This window comes from Haematobia irritans, chromosome 3, assembly GCF_050003625.1.
Source record: "Haematobia irritans isolate KBUSLIRL chromosome 3, ASM5000362v1, whole genome shotgun sequence".
NCBI lineage: Eukaryota > Metazoa > Arthropoda > Insecta > Diptera > Muscidae > Haematobia > Haematobia irritans.
The window spans coordinates 117,664,858-117,686,816 of NC_134399.1; the positions used below are offsets into that span (position 1 = coordinate 117,664,858).

The 21,959-nt window shown below is 28.6% G+C and overlaps 1 protein-coding gene across 1 annotated transcript in view; it reads right to left on the minus strand.

The window, feature by feature from the left end:
* NetB (Netrin-B) overlaps positions 1–13,814 on the minus strand; it is a 517,230-nt gene extending 503,416 nt beyond the window's left edge. Inside the window, 3 exon segments of the mRNA XM_075299521.1 lie at positions 10,517–10,913; positions 10,985–11,038; positions 11,040–13,814. Coding sequence (XP_075155636.1) covers positions 10,517–10,913; positions 10,985–11,038; positions 11,040–12,191 — 1,603 coding nt within the window. The 5' untranslated portion in view covers positions 12,192–13,814.
* Positions 13,815–21,959: the final 8,145 nt, after the last annotated feature.

Consider the following 21,959-nt stretch of genomic DNA (forward strand, 5'->3'; position numbering starts at 1 on the left):
TTGCACACATTGTGCAGGGGGATTTTTCTCTCATTTGCAATAACTAATTGACTCGATCGATGTATGGAGAGCATTAGGTCTTCACAGTGTCATTTGTATTAAGGTCGTGGTGAATGATAGCGAGAGGAGGGTAGTTAACACCATCAACCAAATCACGTATATTTCACCTCTAAAACACAGCTGCAAATAATTTTAGCAAAAATAAAGATTTGTTGTTTGTTTTTAATATCGAAACAATTAAAAGAGGATTATTTTAAGGCTATTGTTTTATATGGTCAATATTGAAAATAAAAATCCTTGCAATTAAATGCAGATGTTTCCATACTCTGGTATATATAGAAAAGAGAAATGAACCATCATGGCAGGGCAATAGGAATAGGCCAGACAAATCTATTCACTGGCCATTGACCATTAGAACAATGAAGAACATCATCATCATAGTCATCATTGTATAGACGAAGCTATCTCTAATGCACCACAATTTGTGTGGACTTATTTTTGCAAATGACTTTCAATTTGGTGTAGTCATTGGAAGACTTTGAACAAAAGACCACATAAAAGACACTCGTATATCTATTGACATCTGTCGCCATGGCGACAAAAGCAGGACGCAAGAGGGATTTCGGAAATGTTAACAGGAATATATAAAAGCGCCAAACATTACCATCCTCATCATCACCATCGGAGTGTATGATGTCGGACTTCCTTTCCATGTTCATGACACTATCATCAGCACCATGGTCTTGGTCATGGTTGTGGCCATGGTCGTCGTTTGGTAGTGTTTTAAGCGTTTTAAGCCACAAAATCAGCCACAGCAAAATGGTTAACCATCATCTAGAACCTCAAAAAGAAAAACTAAAACCACCAACCAACCAATTCAAATGTTCATACACATGTGTTGTCGATAGTGCATCTTGCTTGCTCTGATTTACAAGTGAGGCGTGTATAGTAAGTGTGTGTGCTTTACAGGTTGCTCTCGATCTCCCTAGCCAATGCATTGACTTCATAGTCATAGTCGTACATCATAAATTTTGCAAAAAAAATTTTTCCCCATTCTTTCTTTTGATATTCAAAATATTCTTTATCGGCAGACAGTTCAATAGTTCCGCAATGACATATGGCAATGTTTGCCACAAATGATGGAAATTTTGCACTGTGGGGTTAAAGGTGATTGAAAATAAATATTTGAAGAAGAACAAAAACTTCAATAAGAATAAAAAGGAGAAAGGGAATAAACATATTGACATTCTCGTACACTGAGGAAATCCTCAATATGGGCCTGTGACTATGGTTTTAATGTGAAGCTTATGGAGAAATTATTTTCGATAGGAATTTTTTGTGCCATCAAACATTCTTTAGGTGAGATTTTTTTTAATTAAAGCTACACTGAAATATCACAATGGACTGCATAGTCTAAGTGAGCCTCAAACTTACTCGGGCTGCCACTTTAACCTTTTTAGACTGAAATATGAACTTGTTGTCATTAATCTAAAAAAAAAACATTTTTGCTTACATATTTTTCTTTACATTAATTAGTCAATTTTCTAAAGATTTATAAGAATGTCTCAAAAGCTATCAAGGATATCGCAAATTTGGCTTAAAAGCAATGAATTTTACATGGGCTTACCATCGGACGACAGACATTTTTATAAGACTCCACTGCATTATTTCACATTTTTTCTTCCGATGTGATGCTATTTCATTATTTCAGATTTAATTTAAAACCAAGTAAGGAACATTTAAAGTCGGGCGGGGCCCACTATATTATAATCTGAACCATTCTGTAGACCAAAAAAATGCAAAATCCATTGTAGAACAAGTATATACGGCAGTAAGTTCGGCCAGGCCGAAGCTTATGTACCCTCCACCATGGATTGTCATCCACAATCGAATTACTTGGGTTGCGGTAACACTTGCCGATGGCAAGGTATCTTAAAACTTCCTAACACCGTAATATATACCACATAGTCCATACGTGGTATATATTAAACTAAAAAAGGCCGATTAAATACGTATATAATTAAGTTTAAAGTTTCTATAGAAATAAAATTTTGACAAAATAAAATTTTGACAACATTTTCTATAGAAGTAAAATTTGGAAAAAATTTTCTATAGAAATATAATTTGGAAAAAAATTTTCTATAGAAATAAAATTTTGACAAAATTTTCTATAGAAATAAAATTTTGACAAAATTTTCTATAGAAATAAAATTTTGACAAAATAAAATTTTGACAACATTTTCTATAGAAGTAAAATTTGGAAAAAATTTTCTATAGAAATATAATTTGGAAAAAAATTTTCTATAGAAATAAAATTTTGACAAAATTTTCTATAGAAATAAAATTTTGACAAAATTTTCTATAGAAATAAAATTTTGACAAAATTTTCTATAGAAATAAAATTTTGACAAAATTTTCTGTAGAAATGACATTTTGACAATGTTTTCTATAAAAATAAAATTTTGGTAGATTATTTTTGGCTCGAGTGGCAACCATGATTATGAACCGATATGGACCAAATTTTGTGTGATTGGGGATCGGCTATATATAATTATAGACCGATATGGACCAATTTTGGCATGGTTATTAGCGACCTTATACTAACACCACGTTGCAAATTTCAACCGGAACGGCTGAATTTTGCTTCTCTTAGAGGCTCCGCAAGCCAAATCGGGGGATCGTTTTATATGGGGGCTATATATAATTATGGACCGATGTGGACCAATTTTTGCATGGTTGTTAGAGACCATATACTAACACCATGTACCAAATTTCAGCCGGATCGGATGAAATTTGGTTTTCTTAGAGCAATCACAAGCCAAATCGGGGGATCGATTTATATGGGGGCTATATATAATTATGGACCGATTTCGACCAATTTTTGCATTGGTGTTTGAGGCCATATATTAACACCACGTACCAAATTTCAGCCGGATCGGATGAAATTTGCTTCTCTTAGAGGCTCCGCAAGCCAAATCGGGGGATGGGTTTATATGGGGGCTACATATAATTATGGGCCGATGTGGACCAATTTTTGCATGGTAATTAGAGAACATATACCAACACCACGTACCAAATTTCAGCCGGATCGGATTAAATTTGTTTCTCTTAGAGGCTCCGCAAGCCAAATCGGGGGATGGGTTTATATGGGGGCTATATATAATTATGGACCGATGTGGACCAATTTTTGCATGGTTGTTAGAGACCATATACTAACACCATGTACTAAGTTTCAGCCGGATCGGATGAAATTTGCTTCTTTTAGAGGCTCGGCAAGCCAAATCGGGGGATGGGTTTATATGGGGGCTATATATAATTATGGACCGATGTGGACCAATTTTTGCATGGTTGTTAGAGACCATATACTAACACCATGTACCAAATTTCAGCCGGATCGGATGAAATTTGCTTCTCTTAGAACAATCGCAAGCCAAATTTGGGGGTCCGTTTATATGGGGGCTAATCGTAAAAGTGGACCGATATGGCCCATTTGCAATACCATCCGACCTACATCAATAACAACTACTTGTGCCAAGTTTCAAGTCGATTGCTTGTTTCGTTCGGAAGTTAGCGTGACTTCAACAGACGGACGGACGGACATGCTCAGATCGACTCAGAATTTCACCACGACCCAGAATATATATACTTTATGGGGTCTTAGAGCAATATTTCGATGTGTTACAAACGGAATGACAAAGTTAATATACCCCCATCCTATGGTGGAGGGAATAAAAATTGCGAATTTTTTAAAATATTTAAGGTCAAACGTGTCAGACAAGCGATAGGATGCATTAAAATCTTTAAAAAAAAAATAAAATTATTTATTTTGCAAAATATTACAAAATTTTTTATTTCACATCCAAAACACTGAACTCAGATCACACTTTAAGAAGTTATGCAAATTTACTGTAAGAGCTGTTAATATCCGTTCTGTGGATATTCGTTCTATGACAAGCCCATATTAAATTCATTGCTTGGGCGCAAATTTTGCACCACTTCCGGAACCCAAAAAAAAAAATATTTTCACTACTTTTTTGGCGATGCTTTTTTTGAACTTCTAACGAGATGTTTTTTTTTATTGAAAAACAAACAATAAAAATGCAGTATCTCGAAATTTAGTAGGAATTTTTTCGTTGTTTCATTAAAAAAAATGGAAAACTATATTTCCAATATAAACTATTTCGTGGGCACCTCATATCTAAAATTTATTTTATTACATTTTGAATTGGTTGTTACTTATAGTATTTTTATTTATTATCATACTACTATCTTTCACTTTATTATCTTTATTAAATTCTATTTTATTGTCGCCTTGGATTGGTTCTTTAAAAAAAAGAAATATTTTTTGAAATAGAAATTTCTTAATTCGAAACAGACATAAAAAAACACTGATTTTTTTGTGACGACAGATTTTTTGTACAATATTCCAAAAAAAAAAAAAAATAAACAAAAAAAAAAAACAAAATAATTAAAATAACCGATTTAGTAAGCAAACAAAATCAAATAATTTAAAATAAAATATTTCCTCCATTCTTTTACTAATTTAATAATCCAATCTTATTTGTTATTGGATTTAAAAAACAAAAAATTGAAATTGAATTAAATTTATAATTTAAAATACAAAAGTGCAATGTTTTGGTGGCAGATGTTTATTTTGTACCATACATTAAGAAAGAAATTATTATAATAAATTCCATAAGGTGTAATAACCGAATTAGAAAGCAAACAAACCAACTAAATCAAAATAAAATATTTTCTCCCGCTTCCACAATTTGTGTGGTGCACTTTTATTTTTAAAAATTTATTTTAAAAAAATATTTCTTAAAAAATTACTGAAAATCTTCTGTGCCAGATGTTTATTTTATACCATACATTAAGACAGAAACTGTTCTACCAAATTCCACTAAGTGTATAACCAATTTAGAAAGCAAACCAAACATCTAAATCAAGGCTATAATATTTCCTCCATTTTATTATGGTTTTAGTGGTCCACTTCTATTTTTTTTACTGCATTTTAATTATTTGTTTTAGTATCATCTTTATTTGTTTTGGGTTCTAATGCTCACTATTTTATCTTTTTTAGCTTGTTTTATTATGATTTCATCTCAAAATTCTGAACAAAAACCATTTTACTATGAGAAAGCCAAAATCAGATGGTTAAAATTCAGTCAAAGTCATAAAAAAAGTTATTAACCATAAATAAAAAAAAAGACTAAATGATTGGAGGTATCACAAAATTTGAGAATAAAATTTAATAAAACCACCCCTTATTAGTGTCAATATGTTAAAGTTATTTTTATATGGAAAATCTAACCATGTATTGAGAGAGCACGTATTTTATGGTAACTTCTATGTCGGTTGGGAAATGGTCGATAAAGTTTTCAAATATATTTTTTTTTCTTGGAAATTTCCATGATTTTATTTTTCCCCGTAATATTCAGAAAATTTATAATTTATTGCAAAAAATGCTTACAATAAAGGATTTGTTATATATATATCAACTCAAAGGAACTTCTTATGAAAATTAAACTAAGTCCATCGCGAGAAGAGCATTTTTTAATTAACATTAAAAATAATGTCCTACATTTAGCATACACAAGTCACATCACAGATTCAAATAAAATCAATTCCTACGTGTTTTTTTTTTAATTTTTCGTATTTTTCGTAACCGAACACAAAAATATGTTTTTTGTCTTCAATCACCAAAATAAATGATCCAATTAATTATACCCTCCACCATAGGATGGGGGAGTATATTAACTTTGTCATTCCGTTTGTAACACATCGAAATATTGCTCTAAGACCCCATAAAGTATATATATTCTGGGTCGTGGTGAAATTCTGAGTCGATCTAAGCATGTCCGTCCGTCCGTCCGTCAGTCCATCTGTTGAAATCACGCTATCTTCCGAACGAAACAAGCTATCGACTTGAAACTTGGCACAAGTAGTTGTTACTGATGTAGGTCGGATGGTATAGGAAATGGTCCACTTTTACGTACAGACCCCATATAAACGGACCCTCAGATTTGGTTTGCGGAGCCTCTAAGAGAATAATATTTCAACCAATGCGGTTGAAATTTGGTACATGGTGTTGGTATATGGCCTCTAACAACCATACAAAAATTGGTCCACATCGGTCCATAATTATATATAGCCCCCATATAAACCGATGCCCAGATTTGGTTTGCGGAGCCTCAAAGAGAAACAAATTAAATCCGATCCGGTTGAAATTTGGTACATGGTGTTGGTATATGGTCTCTAACAACCATGCAAAAATTGGTCCACGTCGGACCATAATTATACATAGCCCCCATATAAACCGATTCCCAGATTTGGCTTGGGGAGCCTCGAAAGAGAAACAAATTTAATCCGATCCGGCTGATATTTGGTACATGGTGTTGGTATATGGTATCTAACAACCATGCAAAAATTGGTCCACGTCGGACCATAATTATACATAGCCCCCATATAAACCGATTCCCAGATTTGGCTTGCGTAGGCTCAAAGAGGAGCAAATTTCACCCGATCTGGCTGAAATTTGGTGCATGGTGTTGGTATATGGTCTCTAACAACAATGCTAAAATTGGTCCACATCGGTCCATAATTATATACAGCCTCAATATAAAGCGATCCCCAGATTTGGCTAGAGGAGGCTCAAAGAGAAACAAATTTCATCCGATCCGGTTGAAATGTGGAACATGGTATTGGTATATGGTCTCTAACATCCATGCAAAAATTGGTCCACATCGGACCATAATTATACATAGCCCCCATCATAAGCGTAGGAAGGCCTCTGGGGAGGGGGCTTAGACCCCCCCAGAAAAATTTTAGCCCCCCCCCCAGTATTTGAAACTCTATTTATGATTTTCCATTTTTCAATAAATGTCAATAGTTTTTTTAATTGTTATAAAAATTAAACAAGTATATACAATCGCACAAAGTTCCGCTAAAGACTTTCATGAAGTCAGATATTTATGAAATAAAGCTGTGGTTGAACATATGATTGATTTAGTTTAGTCAATTTAATTAAAAAAATAGTAATTGATATTAAAACTATTCTTTCATAAATGAATATCTTAATAATGCTGTAAAAAAGCGTTGCCAAAAAAGTAGTGAAAATGTTCTTTTTGGGTCTAGAAGTGGTGCAAAATTGGCGGAGAAGCAATGAATGTAATATGAGCTTGTGATAGGACAAATGTCCACCATTTCAACAGCCGTTGCACTGCATTTGCATCACTTCTTAAGGTGATATCCGAATTCAGTGTTTTGAATGTGAATTAAAAAGTTTTGTGATATTTTCCCAAATAAATAATTTTTATATTGTTTTTATAATTTTTAATGCATTCTGACGCTTGTTTGAGACGTTTTTCCTCGAATAATTTCCAAAATTTCGATTTTTCTATCATGGATTTATCAGTTTTGTGGCAAAGTTTGAATAATTTGTACCAATTTATTTATTCTTACTCTTTTTTAACTATTTCAAAAAAACGAAAACAAAAAATTACACATTAAAATATGAAAGTAAGTAAAATATGTAGTTAAAATAATTGAGGACATTTTTGGAAGTACTTTTAAAGTTGTGCCTTTAGAACAACTCACATTTTTTTTTGCTGGGAAAAGTGTGGAACTACTTTTAGTTGCTTTATAATAAATTAATTGTCGAGTTATTTTGATGTCTAATTTTTTATTCAATTTTATGAAATAAAACATTAATTGAACCTATAAGTTCAGTCTATAAATTTTTAGCTAGGGGGGCTATAGCCCCCCTAGGAAAATTGTCTAGCTACGCTAATGGCCCCCATATAAACCGATCCCCAGATTGGGTTGCGGAGGCTCAAAGAGAAACAAATTTCATCCGAACCGGCTGAAATTTGGTGCATGGTGTTGGTATATGGTCTCTAACAACCATGCTAAAATTGGTCCACATCAGTCCATAATTATATATAGCCTCCATATAAACCGTTCTCCAGATTTGACCTCCGGAGTCTCTTGGAGGAGCAAAATTCATCCGATCCGGTTCAAATGTGGAACGTTGTGTTAGTATGGCCGCTAACAACCTTTCCAAAATTGGTCCATATCGGTCTATAGTTATTTATAGTCGATTCCTAATCACACAAAAATTGGACCATAGCAGTTGATAATCATGGTTGCCACTAGAGCCAAAAATAATCTACCAAAATTTTATTTCTAAAGAAAATATTGTCAAAATTTTATTTCTAAAGCAAATATTGTCAAAATTTTATTTCTATAGAAAATCTTGTCAAAATTTTTGTTTCTATAGAAAATTTTGTTAAAATTTTTGTTTATAGAAAATTTTGTTAAAATTTCATTTCTATACAAAATTTTGTCAAAACTTTATTTCTATAGAAAATTTTGTCAAAATTTTATTTCTATAAAAAATTTTGCCAAATTTTATTTCTATAGAAAATTTTGTTAAAATTTTATTTCTATAGAAAATTTTGCCAAATTTTATTTATATAGAAAATTTTGTCTTGGAGGATCAAAATTCATTCAATCCGGTCCAAATGTGGAACGTTGTGTTAGTATATGGCCGCTAACAACAATTCCAAAATTGGTCCATATCAGTCTATAGTTATATATAGCCGATTCCCAATCCCACAAAAATTGGTCCATATCGATTCATAGTCATGGTTGCCACTCGAGCCAAAAATAATCTACCAAAATTTTATTTCTAAAGAAAATATTGTCAAAATTTTATTTCTATAGAGAATTTTGTCAAAATTTTATTTCTATAGAAAATTTTGTTAAAATTTTTATTTATAGAAAATTTTGTTAAAATTTTATTTCTATAGAAAAGTTTGTTAAAATTTTATTTCATTATCATCATTGTTAACACTTTTGTTAACATTTTATTCGGTTCATAATCATGGCTGCCACTCGAGCCAAAAATAATCTACTAAAATTTTATTTTTATAGAAAATTTTGTCAAAATTTTATTTCTATAGAATATTTTGTCAACATTTTATTTCTATAGAAAATTTTTTTAAAATTTTATTTCTATAGAAAATTTTTGTTAAAATTTTATTTCTATAGAAAATTTTGTCAAAATTTTATTTCTATAGAAAATGTTGTCAAAATTTTATTTCTATAGAAAAGTTTGCTAAAATTTTATTTCTGTAGAAAATTTTGTCAAAATTTCCTTTCTATAGAAAATTTTGTGAAAATTTTATTTCTATAGAAAATTTTGTCAAACTGAATTATATACGTATTTAATCGGTCTTTGTTAAAATTTTATTTTTATAGAATATTTTGTCAAAATTTTATTTCTATAGAAAATTTTGTTAAAACTTTATTTCTATAGAAATTTTTTTCAAAATTTTATTTCTATAGAAAATTTTGTCAAAATTTTATTTCTATAGAAAATTTTGTTAAAAATTTATTTCTATAGAAAATTTTGTCAAAATTTTATTTGTATAGAAAATTTTGCCAAATTTTATTTCTATAGAAAATTTTGTTAAAATTTTATTTCTATAGAAAATTTTGTCAAAATTTTATTTCTATAGAAAATTTTGTTAAAAATTTATTTCTATAGAAAATTTTGTCAAAATTTTATTTGTATAGAAAATTTTGCCAAATTTTATTTCTATAGAAAATTTTGTTAAAATTTTATTTCTATAGAAAATTTTGTCAAACTGAATTATATACGTATTTAATGGGTCTTTTTTAATTTAATATATACCACGTATGGACTTACTTATCATTTAGAAGACGGTGTTAGGAGGTTTAAAGATACCTTGCCATCGGCAAGCGTTACCGCAACCCAAGTAATTCGATTTTGGATGGCAGTGTTTAGAATAAGTTTCTACGCAATCCATGGTGGAGGGTACATAAGCTTCGGCCTGGCCGAACTTACGACCGTATATACTTGTTTTTAATTGAAATATCTGCAATCACAGAAATGAAAGTATCAATTAAAAAATTAATTGATACTATTACTGATTGTGATTGATTTAGGTTTCAATTAAAAAATCAATTGAATCAATTAAATTTTTAATTGAATATTTTTTTTAAATTTCAATTAAGACTTTAATTGGAAAAATTTTGGTGTAACTTTTTTTCTGTGAAGCTACCCACTGTTCATTCATCACCTCTTCAACTCATATCGACAACACTTGAAATGAACTGCTCGCTCTCGACGTAATAGAACATTTATGTTTGAGTTTACTTTACTTCCTTTATTTGTCCAACATTAATGACTTTTTGAGGCCACAAAAACCTATCAGACTAACCATAAAATCACCCAAAAGTAAAATAGTCCTCTAGCCGAGACAAGAGAATAGGACATAGCAAGGACAAAATCATATTTTGAAAATTCACGAAACACGAAATTGATGATAGGTAAAGCCAAGAGAGAAAAAGACAAACAAACAAAAATCTAATCGGAACTAAGCACTCCAAATATAGTGAAACGGACAAACAGATAAAGAACCTGGCATAAAGAAGACTAAGACCCTCTTTGCCTAAGAACAAAAAAAAAAAATTCAGTTTTACTTACTTTTACATTCATTGGCATCGGTGTCGGTGGCTCGACCCCATGGTCGATCAAAATAGAATGGCTTGCATCGTTCACATTCCGGACCAGCTGTGTTATGTTTACAGGAACAAGTCATTGTCAATTTGGCATTAATCGAAAGGCCAGTATTCGTTGACGATGAAGAGGAGCGTATAACATTGCCATCATCATCCAAGGAGTCAATACCCCCACCACCACCGCCACCACCGGTATTATCATCGTCATGGGTGAAGAGATTAGCTTCATTAGAGCTCACTATGCCAATACATTCCGAGGCATGACCATTACATTTGCATCGTCCACCAACGGCAAAATCTGAGACGGCATAATGCTGAGAAATGGCCAACAAATCACGTATGGATGCCGAAGCCGAAGAGGGCTTATCAGAAGACGTAGAGGATTTTTGTTGATATTTGGAAGCCACAATTTGGGGTTTATTGGTGGTGGTGCTGCTGCTAGTGATGGTGGGACCGGCATTGCTGTTTGTTGATGTTGCTGGGTAGGATGAAGCAGTAGCCATGGCCAAGTTTGCTGCCTTGGCCTTGTAGTGTTTCTCATAGGCCAAGGACTTTTGTTTATTGGGTATACGTTTCGATTTCAGCGGTGTTATATTGATGCCATCATTGGCATAGTCCATATCCAAATCATCATCCAGCTCCAAATGTTTCTTGGGCTCAGCATAATCTTCCAAATCATCATCATAGTTGACACTATCATTATCATGAATATTATAGTCATCATATTCATCTTCAATATCATCAACATCCTCATCCTCCTCATCATCATCCTCTTGACTGGAGGACATTTCATCACTGAAACTATTGGCATCGGCCTTTGAATCCCCCTTCAAATGGGCATTGAGTAATTCCTTGGGTAATTCCAGACGATGAAATACCACTCTAATATCCGTAGCAGTTACCCAATCTTGCAGGACCAATGAAGAGTCCAAATCATTGGCCGAAGGTCTACCCTCTAGGGTATTAAAAGCAAAACGATTGGTATTACCATCATGATGGGAATTCATGCATCTAGCTTCTTGTTCATTAAATTTACTTATTTTGGCCCTATCGGGTCGGCCATAGAATTTCTGACATTGTGAGCTATAGAATTGGAATGGTTGCCAAGTTTGGCCATAATCGGAACTTTTATATATGGCCATGGAATCGGGTTTAGGCGATTTGGGACAAAACGAAAGACTCACATAGGTCAATTCATATTTTTTGCCCAATGACAAGGTCAAGGTGACATTATCCGGAGGAGCTGAATCTGGATCCGCTGGAACAGGAACCACACTTGATCTCCAGCAAGTAACATTATTGGGATTATTTAAATCGGTCAGCGAAGATGGTGGAAATCTCATATCAGGCCTGGAATTATCACAGGTCTTACATTCCTCCAGCGAACCATCACGTTTCAATTCACAATAATGTTCGGTTTGATGAGTACCACATGTGGAAGAAGCCACCACTGGATTACCATAGGCTGCATTAACGAAGCTGGGTAAACATTTACGCGGTTTACCCTCAAAATAGCAGGGATCATTGTTATTCGATGATGACGACGACGACGAGGATTTTGCACCATGCGCTACAGCCACTAGAGCCAATAGTACCAGGAGAGTAACCCCAAAAATTGTTTTTGTGGTTTGCAGGGCCATTGTCTGTCTGTCTGTTGGTATTTGGAGAAAGTGTGGGACTATGGAAATTAATTAAAAGTTTTCCCAACTAAGACACGTGCTTGAACATTCACTGACACCTTCGTTTTACATTAAGGGGGACGCCCCACTGTTGGTTTGTTAAGTGTTAGAATTTATGATGGATTTTTGGAAATTTTTTTTTTTAAATTTTCTTTATTCACTTTTTGTTTTGTTTTGGGGAACAAAACTTGCACTAGAATTTCATTTTGTCATTTAACCATAAATATTTCCACTAATTTCATTTACTTTAGGTTTTATGGTTTCTGAATGCCTGAGAATTATAGAGCTTTGATGTTATTGCATGGGGTCTTTGGACCTCTGGTTCGCGTTGTTGTCTCCCCCAAAATGTTATGCACCAACAAATTTTGACACTCTGTAGAAAAAAAACACTAGGCCGGGTTTTTGTTTATTGAAATGCATGAACCGTAAAACCGGTAAACTTAACGCAGCAGAGGTGGTAGACACTTTATGGTAATTTGCATATAATGAAATCTCAAAATTTTTAGCGATGAGGGGGGTACGAAGTTGGATCACCAAGGGAAACAAAATTCATTAGACTTAAAGGCTGCTTGTCTCTGGTCTCAACTCAATAGCAGCTCCAGTTATATGGCACCCACAAACACTGGGTACTTGGTTAGCCTTTCATTCAAAGGCAAAAAACAAAATATTTAAGTTCCTAGACACCTGGTCTGGAAATTGAAGTTGTGGCAAAGACCACGCAATAGCTTTAGAAAATTCTTTAAGTCTGGCCTTTTTACGATTTTCTTTTAAGTTTGCTTTAAGTCACCACACTTAATTATTCGATTTTCCACATTATTCAATTGAATTATTTTTTAATATTTATTTTTTTCCACTTGTTTTTCGATTTTCAATTAATATTTTTATTTTCGATGTGCCAAAATTTCTTTGATTTACTTTTATCATTTCCGGCCAGCATCCGAAGTAGCCATTTTTACTTCCTTAACCATCAAATGCTGCCGTTATTCTGTGCCACATCAAGCGTATGCCCGCAAATAATAACCATTGAATTATCCACAACACTTTAAACTAAACTCATACACAATACACGACGATGTTCTTCTTCTGCAGCCTCATACTACAACTACAACTCCTCATAGGCTAATAATATCCTTCAAAAAGTGTTGGCTTTATTTTTCGTTTCACCTACGCAAAGACAAACACTTTGCTCTCTTTCTCTTTACACTTGATAATATTCACCACACTTCCGTACCAAGGAATCTCATATATATTTTCACACTTCACCACACTTCCTTCCTTGGTGAAGACAAAAACAAAAAACACCAAAATAAAAACATCAAAATTATTTCGTTTCGTTTAAGGTTTTCCGCGCCACGCCATACAAAAATCTAACCGTAATTTTTACTCCGTTATAGTTCGTTAAGGCCGGTTGAATATCATCATAACCAACAACAACAACAGAGTGTAGAACAACAACAACCGTTCGTTTCTGCGCAATGCTAGTAGCTCAATTAACTTCGTTCGTCTCTCACGCACTCCCGGCTTCGGTGATATGAATACAAACGATTCGTTAAAAATCCTTTCGGGGTAATACACACCAACCGTACGCTGTTTACCAAACGAGAGCTCAATTAATACTGATGCTTCAATGTTATTTTCCAACACTACACTGGTATGGTGGCATTAGTAAAACAACAACAACAACCAACCAACCAACCCAAGTAACACAGGGTCCATATATGCTAACCCCACATAGGAAATTTGGACTCTCTCACCCAAAAGCAATGCAAACTCTTAAAACAAGACAACCATATTCTCTGTTATTGAATTGTGAGAGAGCAAGAGATAATGAGAATAAAATAAAGTAAAAATATTTGTTTTGTTTACATTTTTATTCTTGGCTACCACACCACTACCAACTTTATCATCAATGCTAAAGCATCCACTCCTAAAGCAAAGCATCCCAATTGTGTTTGTTTGGGGGGCTTGTGTGTTTATGTTTTGTTGTTGTTTTGTTTTTTTTTATTTGCCTGAATTCATACAAGCCACCCACCCACAAGGTAGCAAGCAATAAGAATATAACCCAAACTCAGGTTTGTGTTATTGTTTGGAATGATGATGAGTTTACTCTCAATTTAACTTACAGAGAAAAATCTCTTTACAATTAACATTTTCTCTGTTACTTTGTGGATGTTAATATAACAGTTGTAACATTTAACATCCACTAATGTAGATATTATTGGAAAATGTTAAATTAATATACTCTTGTAAAAAACTTTTATATAAATAACATCATGGATGTTATTAGCATATGATTTTCTTTTTTGAAGGCGGTTCGATGCTGTTGTTGTGTTTAATAAGGGGAACATTGTAAAAATCCTTCAATGTTATGGCATTTTATTACTTTGGTTGGAACAAACACAATTGCATGCTTAATATTCAACAAGTCCTTTATACAATGACTGTACAGAAGAATACGCGGATAAAGTTTCGTGAAAGCAATTATGTTAATGTATAAGGGGGTCCTGAAGTTGAAATGATTATGACAAAAAGACAGTGAGAAAATTTCATTTCTATATAAATAATATTTTGACCAAAATTTTCTATAGAAATAAACTTTTGACAAAATTTTCTGTAGAAATAAAACTTTAACAAAATTTTCAATCAAAATAAAATTTTAACAAAATTTTCTATAGAAATAAAATTTCTTCAATATGCTCTATATAAATAAAATGTTAACAAAATTTTTTTGGAAATAAACTTTTGACAACAATTTTTTGTAGAAATAAAATGTTCACAATTTTTTTTTTTAGAAATAAAATTTTCACATTTTTTTTTATAAAAATAGCATTTTGACTAAATTTTATATAGTACTAAAATTTTGAGAAAATTTTCTACAGAAATAAAATTTTGACAAAATTTTCTATAGATTCAACTGTGATTTGGATAATAGGAAATCTCTGTGATATTTATGTTTTTATCTGATTATTTTCTGCAATTATTTAAAAGTTTTATGTTTGTCTGAACTTTAAAAGTGCAATAAAGAATAATCTGACGAAAGATTACATATTCAATAAAAAGCACCATCCCTGAATGAGGACTTTAAAAGCCAAAAAAATAACAATAAATGTTTTAAAACAAGTAAAAAGGTCGAATCGAACATACAAATAAAATTTTGACAAAATTTTCTTCATACATAAAATTTGTACAAAAAAATAGACATACAATTTTGACAAAATGTTTTATGGAACTAACATTGTGACAAAATATTCTAAAAAAAGTTCTATAGAATTTAGTTTTGACAAAATTTTCTATAGAATTAAAATGTTGACACAATTTTTTATAGAAATAAATTTTGACAGAATTTTCTATAGAATTAAACTTTTGACAAAATTTTCTATAGAATTGCAACTTTGAGAAAATTTTCTATATAGTTAAAATGTTGGTAAAACTTTTTGTAGAGTTTTAATTTTGCCACAATTTTCTATAGAATTAAAATTGTGACAAAAATGTTGTCAAAAAAATTTTGACAAAAATGTTTTATGGGACTAACATTTTTACTAAATATTCTAAAAAAATTTCTATGAAATTTCGACAAAATTTTCTATAGAAATAAAATGTTGACTCAATTTTCTATAGAATTAAACTATTGACAAAATTCTCTATAGAATTGCAACTTTTTCTATAGCATTAAAATTTTGGCAACATTTTTTATAGAAATAAAATGTTGACCAAAATTTTCTATTGAAATAAAATTGTGACAAAATTTTCTATAGAAATAAAGTTTTGACAAAATTTTCTATAGAAATAAAATTTTGACAAAATTTTCTATAGAAATAAAATTGTGACAGAAAATTTGTCAAAATTTTATTTCTATAGAAAATGAAATTTGACAAAAATTTTTACAGAATTAAAACCTTGACAAAATATTTTATAGAAATAAAATTTTGACACAATTTTCTATAGAATTTAAATTTTAACAAAATTTTCTATAGAATTATAATTGTGACAAAAATTTTGTCAAAATTTTATTTCTGTAGAAAATGAAATATTAAATTAAAATACATGACCCTAAAAGCCCAAATATAACAATAAATGTTCTAAAAAAAATTAAAAAGGTCGAATCGAACATAAAAATAAAATTTTGACAAAAATTTCTTCAAAAATAAAATTTAGACAAAAATTTCTTCATAAATAAAATTTTGACAAAATATTTTATGGAACTAACATTTTGACAAAATATTCTAAAAAATTTCTATAGAATTTAATTGTGACAAAATTTTCTATAGAATTAAAATTTTGACACATTTTTTATAGAAATAAAATTTTGACTCAATTTTCTATAGAATTAAACTTTTGGCAAAATTTTCTATAGAATTGCAACTTTAACAAAATTTTCTATAGAATTACAATGTTGGCAAAACTTTTTATAGAAATAAAATTTTGATAAAAAAAATTTTATACAAATAAAATTGTGACAAAATTGTCTATACATATACAATAGTGACAAAAATTTTATTTCCATAGAAAATGAAATTTGACAAAATTTTCTACAGAATTAAAATCTTGACACCATTTTTTATAGAAATAAAATTTTCACACAATTTTCTATAGAATTTAGTTTTGACAAAATTTTCTATAAAATTAAAATTGTGACAAAAATTTTGTCAAAATTTTATTTCTATAGAAAATGAAATATTAAATTAAAATACATGACCTTAAAAGCGAACGAATATAAAAAAAAATTTTGACAAAAATTTCTTCATAAATAAAATTTTGACAAAATGTTTAAAAGACAAAAAATTGGGACAAAATGTTTTATGGAACTAACATTTTGACAAAATATTTTAAAAAATTTCTATAGAATTTAATTTTGACAAAATTTGCTATAGAGCCACCGTGGTGCAATGATTAGCATGCCCGCCTTGCATACACAAACTCGTGGGTTCGATTCCTGCTTCGACCGAACACCAAAAAGTTTTTCAGCGGTGGATTATCCCACCACAGTAATGCTGGTGACATTTCTGAGGGTTTCAAAGCTCCTCTAAGTGGTTTCACTGCAATGTGGAACGCCGTTCGGACTCGGCTATAAAAAGGAGGACCCTTGTCATTGAGCTTAACATGGAATCGGGCAGCACTCAGTGATAAGAGAGAAGTTCACCAATGTGGTATCACAATGGACTGAATAGTCTAAGTGAGCCTGATACATCGGGCTGCCACCTAACCTAACATTATTATAGAAATGAAATTTTGACTCAATTTTCTAATGAATTAAACTTTTGACAAAATTTTCTATAGAATTGCAACTTTGACAAAATTTTCTATTGAATTAAACTTTTGACAAAATTTTCTATAGAATTGCAACTTTGACAAAATTTTCTATAGAAATAAAATTTTGACAAAATTTTCGAAAAACTTTCCATAGAAATAAAATTTTGAGAACATTTTCTATAGAAATAAAATCTTGAGACAATTTTCTATAAAAATGAAATTTTCTATAGAAATAAATTTTTGACAAAATTTTTTATAGAAAATTCAATTTGACAAAATTTTCTATAGAATTATAATTTTGACAACATTTTTCATAGGAACAAAAATTAGACGAAATTTTTTTATTCACATAACATGTTGACAAAATTTTTTATAGAAATAAAAAATTTGGGAAAATTTGCTATACAAAAAGATATTACAAAATTTTCTATATAAATAACATTTTGAGTACATTTTCTATAGAAAATAAAATTTGACAAAATTTTCAATAGAAATAAAATTTTGACAAAATTTTCAATAGAAATAAAATTGTGACAAAATTTTCTATAAAAATCAAATTGTGACAAAAATTTTGTCAAAATTTTATTTCTATAGAAAATGAAATTTGACAAAATTTTCTACAGAATTAAAATCTTGACACACTTTTTATAGAAATAAAATTTTGACACAATTTTCTATAGAATTTAAATTTTGACAAAATTTTCTATAGAATTAAAATTTTGACAAAATTTTTTATAGAAATAAAATTTTGACAAAATTTTCTATAGAAATAAAATTTTGACAAAGTTTTCAATAAATATGAAATTTTAACTAAATTTTCTAAACATTTGACAAACATTTTTTATTCAAATAACATGTTGACAAAATTTTTTATAGAAATAAAATTTTGGGAAATCTTGCTATACAAAAGGATATTTGACAAAATTTTCTATAGAGATAATAGTTTGAGTAAATTATCTATAGAAAATAAAATTTGACAAAATTTTCTAGAAAAATAAAATTTTTGACAAAAATTTCAATAGAAATAAAATTGTGACAAAATTTTCTATAGAAATCAAATTGTGACAAAAATTTTGTCAAAATTTTATTTCTATAGAAAATGAAATTTGACAAAATTTTCTACAGAATTAAAGTCTTGACACACTTTTTATAGAAATAAAATTTTGACACAATTTACTATAGAATTTAAATTTTGACAAAATTTTCTATAGAATTAAAATTTTGGCAAAATTTTTTATAGAAATAACATTTTGACAACATTTTTCATAGAAATAAAATTTTGACAAAATTTTCAATAAATATGAAATTTTAACTAAATTTTCTAAACATTTGACAAACATTTTTTATTCAAATAACATGTTGACAAAATTTTTTATAGAAATAAAATTTTGGGAAATCTTGCTATACAAAAGGATATTTGACAAAATTTTCTATAGAGATAATAGTTTGAGTAAATTATCTATAGAAAATAAAATTTGACAAAATTTTCTAGAAAAATAAAATTTTGACAAAAATTTCAATAGAAATAAAATTGTGACAAAATTTTCTTTAGAAATAAAATTGTGACAAAAATTTTGTCACAATTTTATTTCTATAGAAAATGAAATTTGACAAAATTTTCTACAGAATTAAAATCTTGACACAATTTTTTATGGAAATAAAATTTTGACACAATTTTCTATAGAATTTAAATTTTTACAAAATTTTCTATAGAATTAAAATTTTGGCAAAATTTTTTATAGAAATAAAATTTTGACAACATTTTTCATAGAAATAAAATTTTGACAAAATTTTCAATATATATGAAATTTTAACAAAATTTTCTAAACATTTGACAAACTTTTTTTATTCAAATAACATGTTGACAAAATTTTTTATAGAAATAAAATTTTGGGAAATCTTGCTATACAAAAAGATATTTGACAAAATTTTCTATAGAGATAATAGTTTGAGTAAATTTTCTATAGAAAATAAAATTTGACAAAATTTTCTAGAAAAATAAAATTTTGACAAAAATTTCAATAGAAATAAAATTGTGACAAAATTTTCTATAGAAATAAAATTGTGACAAAAATTTTGTCAAAATTTTATTTCTATAGAAAATGAAATTTGACAAAATTTTCTACAGAATTTAAATTTTTACAAAATTTTCTATAGAATTAAAATTTTGGCAAAGTTTTTTATAGAAATAAAATTTTTGACAAAATTTTCTATAGAAATAAAATTTTGACAAAGTTTTCTATAGAAATGAAATTTACACAAAATTTTCTATAGAAATAAAAATTAGACAAAATTTTTTTATACAAATAACATGTTGACAAAAATTTTTAGAGAAATAAAATATTGAGAAAATTTGCTATAGAAAAAGAAATTTGACAAAATTTTCTATAGAAATAACATTTTGAGTAAATTTTGTATAGAAAATAAAATTTGACAAAATTTTCTAGAAAAATAAAATTTTGACAAAAATTTCAATAGAAATAAAATTGTAACAATATTTTCTATAGAAATAAAATTGTGAAAAAAATTGTATTTCTATAGAAAATTAAATTTGACAAAATTTTCTACAGAATTAAAATCTTGACACAATTTTTTATAGAAATAAAATTTTGACACATTTTTTTATAGAATTTAAATTTTGACAAAATTTTCTATAGAATTAAAATTTTGGCAAAATGTTTTATAGAAATAAAATTTTGACAACATTTTTCATAGAAATAAAATTTTGACAAAATTTTCAATAAATATGAAATTTTAACAAAATTTTCTATAGAAATAAAAATTAGACAAATTTTTTTTATACAAATAACATGTTGACAAAATTTTTTATAGAAATAAAATTTTGGGAAATTTTGCTATACAAAAAGATATTTGACAAAATTCTCAATAGAAATAACATTTTGAGTAAATTTTCTATAGAAAATAAAATTTTAAAAAATTTTTTGGAAAAATAAAATTTTGACAAAATTTTCTATAGAAATAAAATTTTGACAAAATTTTCTATAGAAATAAAATTTTGACAAAGTTTTCTATAGAAATGAAATTTACACAAAATTTTCTATAGAAATAAAAATTAGACAAAATTTTTTTATACAAATAACATGTTGACAAAATTTTTTATAGAAATAAAATATTGAGAAAATTTGCTATAGAAAAAGAAATTTGACAAAGTTTTCTATAGAAATAACATTTTGAGTAAATTTTGTATAGGAAATAAAATTTGACAAAATTTTCTAGAAAAATAAAATAGAAATAAAATTGTGACAAATTTTTCTATAGAAATAAAATTGTGGCAAAATTTTCTATAGAAATAAAATTGTTTTGGCAAAATTGTATTTCTATAGAAAATGAAATTTGACAAAATTTTCTACAGAATTAAAATCTTGGCACAATTTTTATAGAAATAAAATTTTAACACAATTTTCTGTAGAATTTAAATTTTGACAAAATTTTCTATAGAATTAAAATTTTGGCAAAATTTTTTATAGAAATAAAATTTTGACAACATTTTTCATAGAAATAAAATTTTGACAAAATTTTCAATAAATATGAAATTTTAACAAAATTTTCTATAGAAATAAAAATTAGACAAAATTTTTTTATACAAATAACATGTTGACAAAAATTTTTATAGAAATAAAATTTTGGGAAAATTTGCTATAGAAAAAGATATTTGACAAAATTTTCTATAGAAATAACATTTTGAGTAAATTTTGTATAGAAAATAAAATTTGACAACATTTTTTTGAAAAATAAAATTTTGACAAATATGTCAATAGAAATAAAATTGTTACAACATTTTCTATAGAAATAAAATTGTGACAACATTTTCTATAGAAATAAAATTGTGACAAAAATTTTGTCAAAGCTTAAATTCTATAGAAAATTGTGGCAAATTGTTCTTCAGAATTAAAAATTTGAGACAATTTTTTATAGAAATAAAATTTTGACACAATTTTCTATAGAATTAAAATTTTGACAAAAATTTCTATAGATTTAAAATGTTGGCAAAATTTTTTATAGAAATAAAATTTTGACAAAATTTTCTATAGAAATAACATTTTGACAAAGTTTTCTATAGAAATGAAATTTACACAAAATTTTCAGAAAACTTCCTATACATTTTCCATAGAAATAAATTTTGACAAAATGTTCTACAAAAATAAAATTTTGACATGATTTTCTATAGAAATAAAATTTTGACAAATTTTTCTATAGAATTTAAGATGCTTTTTTCTAATTTGGTAAACTTTTCTTCAAATTTTGGTAGAATATTTTTAGCAGGAGTGGCAACCGTTATGTGGGAGCTATATTTAAATACGAACCGATTTATTGCAAAATCAATAGAGTTATATTGTGATTCAAACCATAAACCTGTGTCAAATTTATAGTCGATTGGACTAAAATTGCGACCAGAACTTTGATTACAAAAATGTGCTCACATGTCTGCCTGCATGGCTATATTGGCCCTGAGCAATA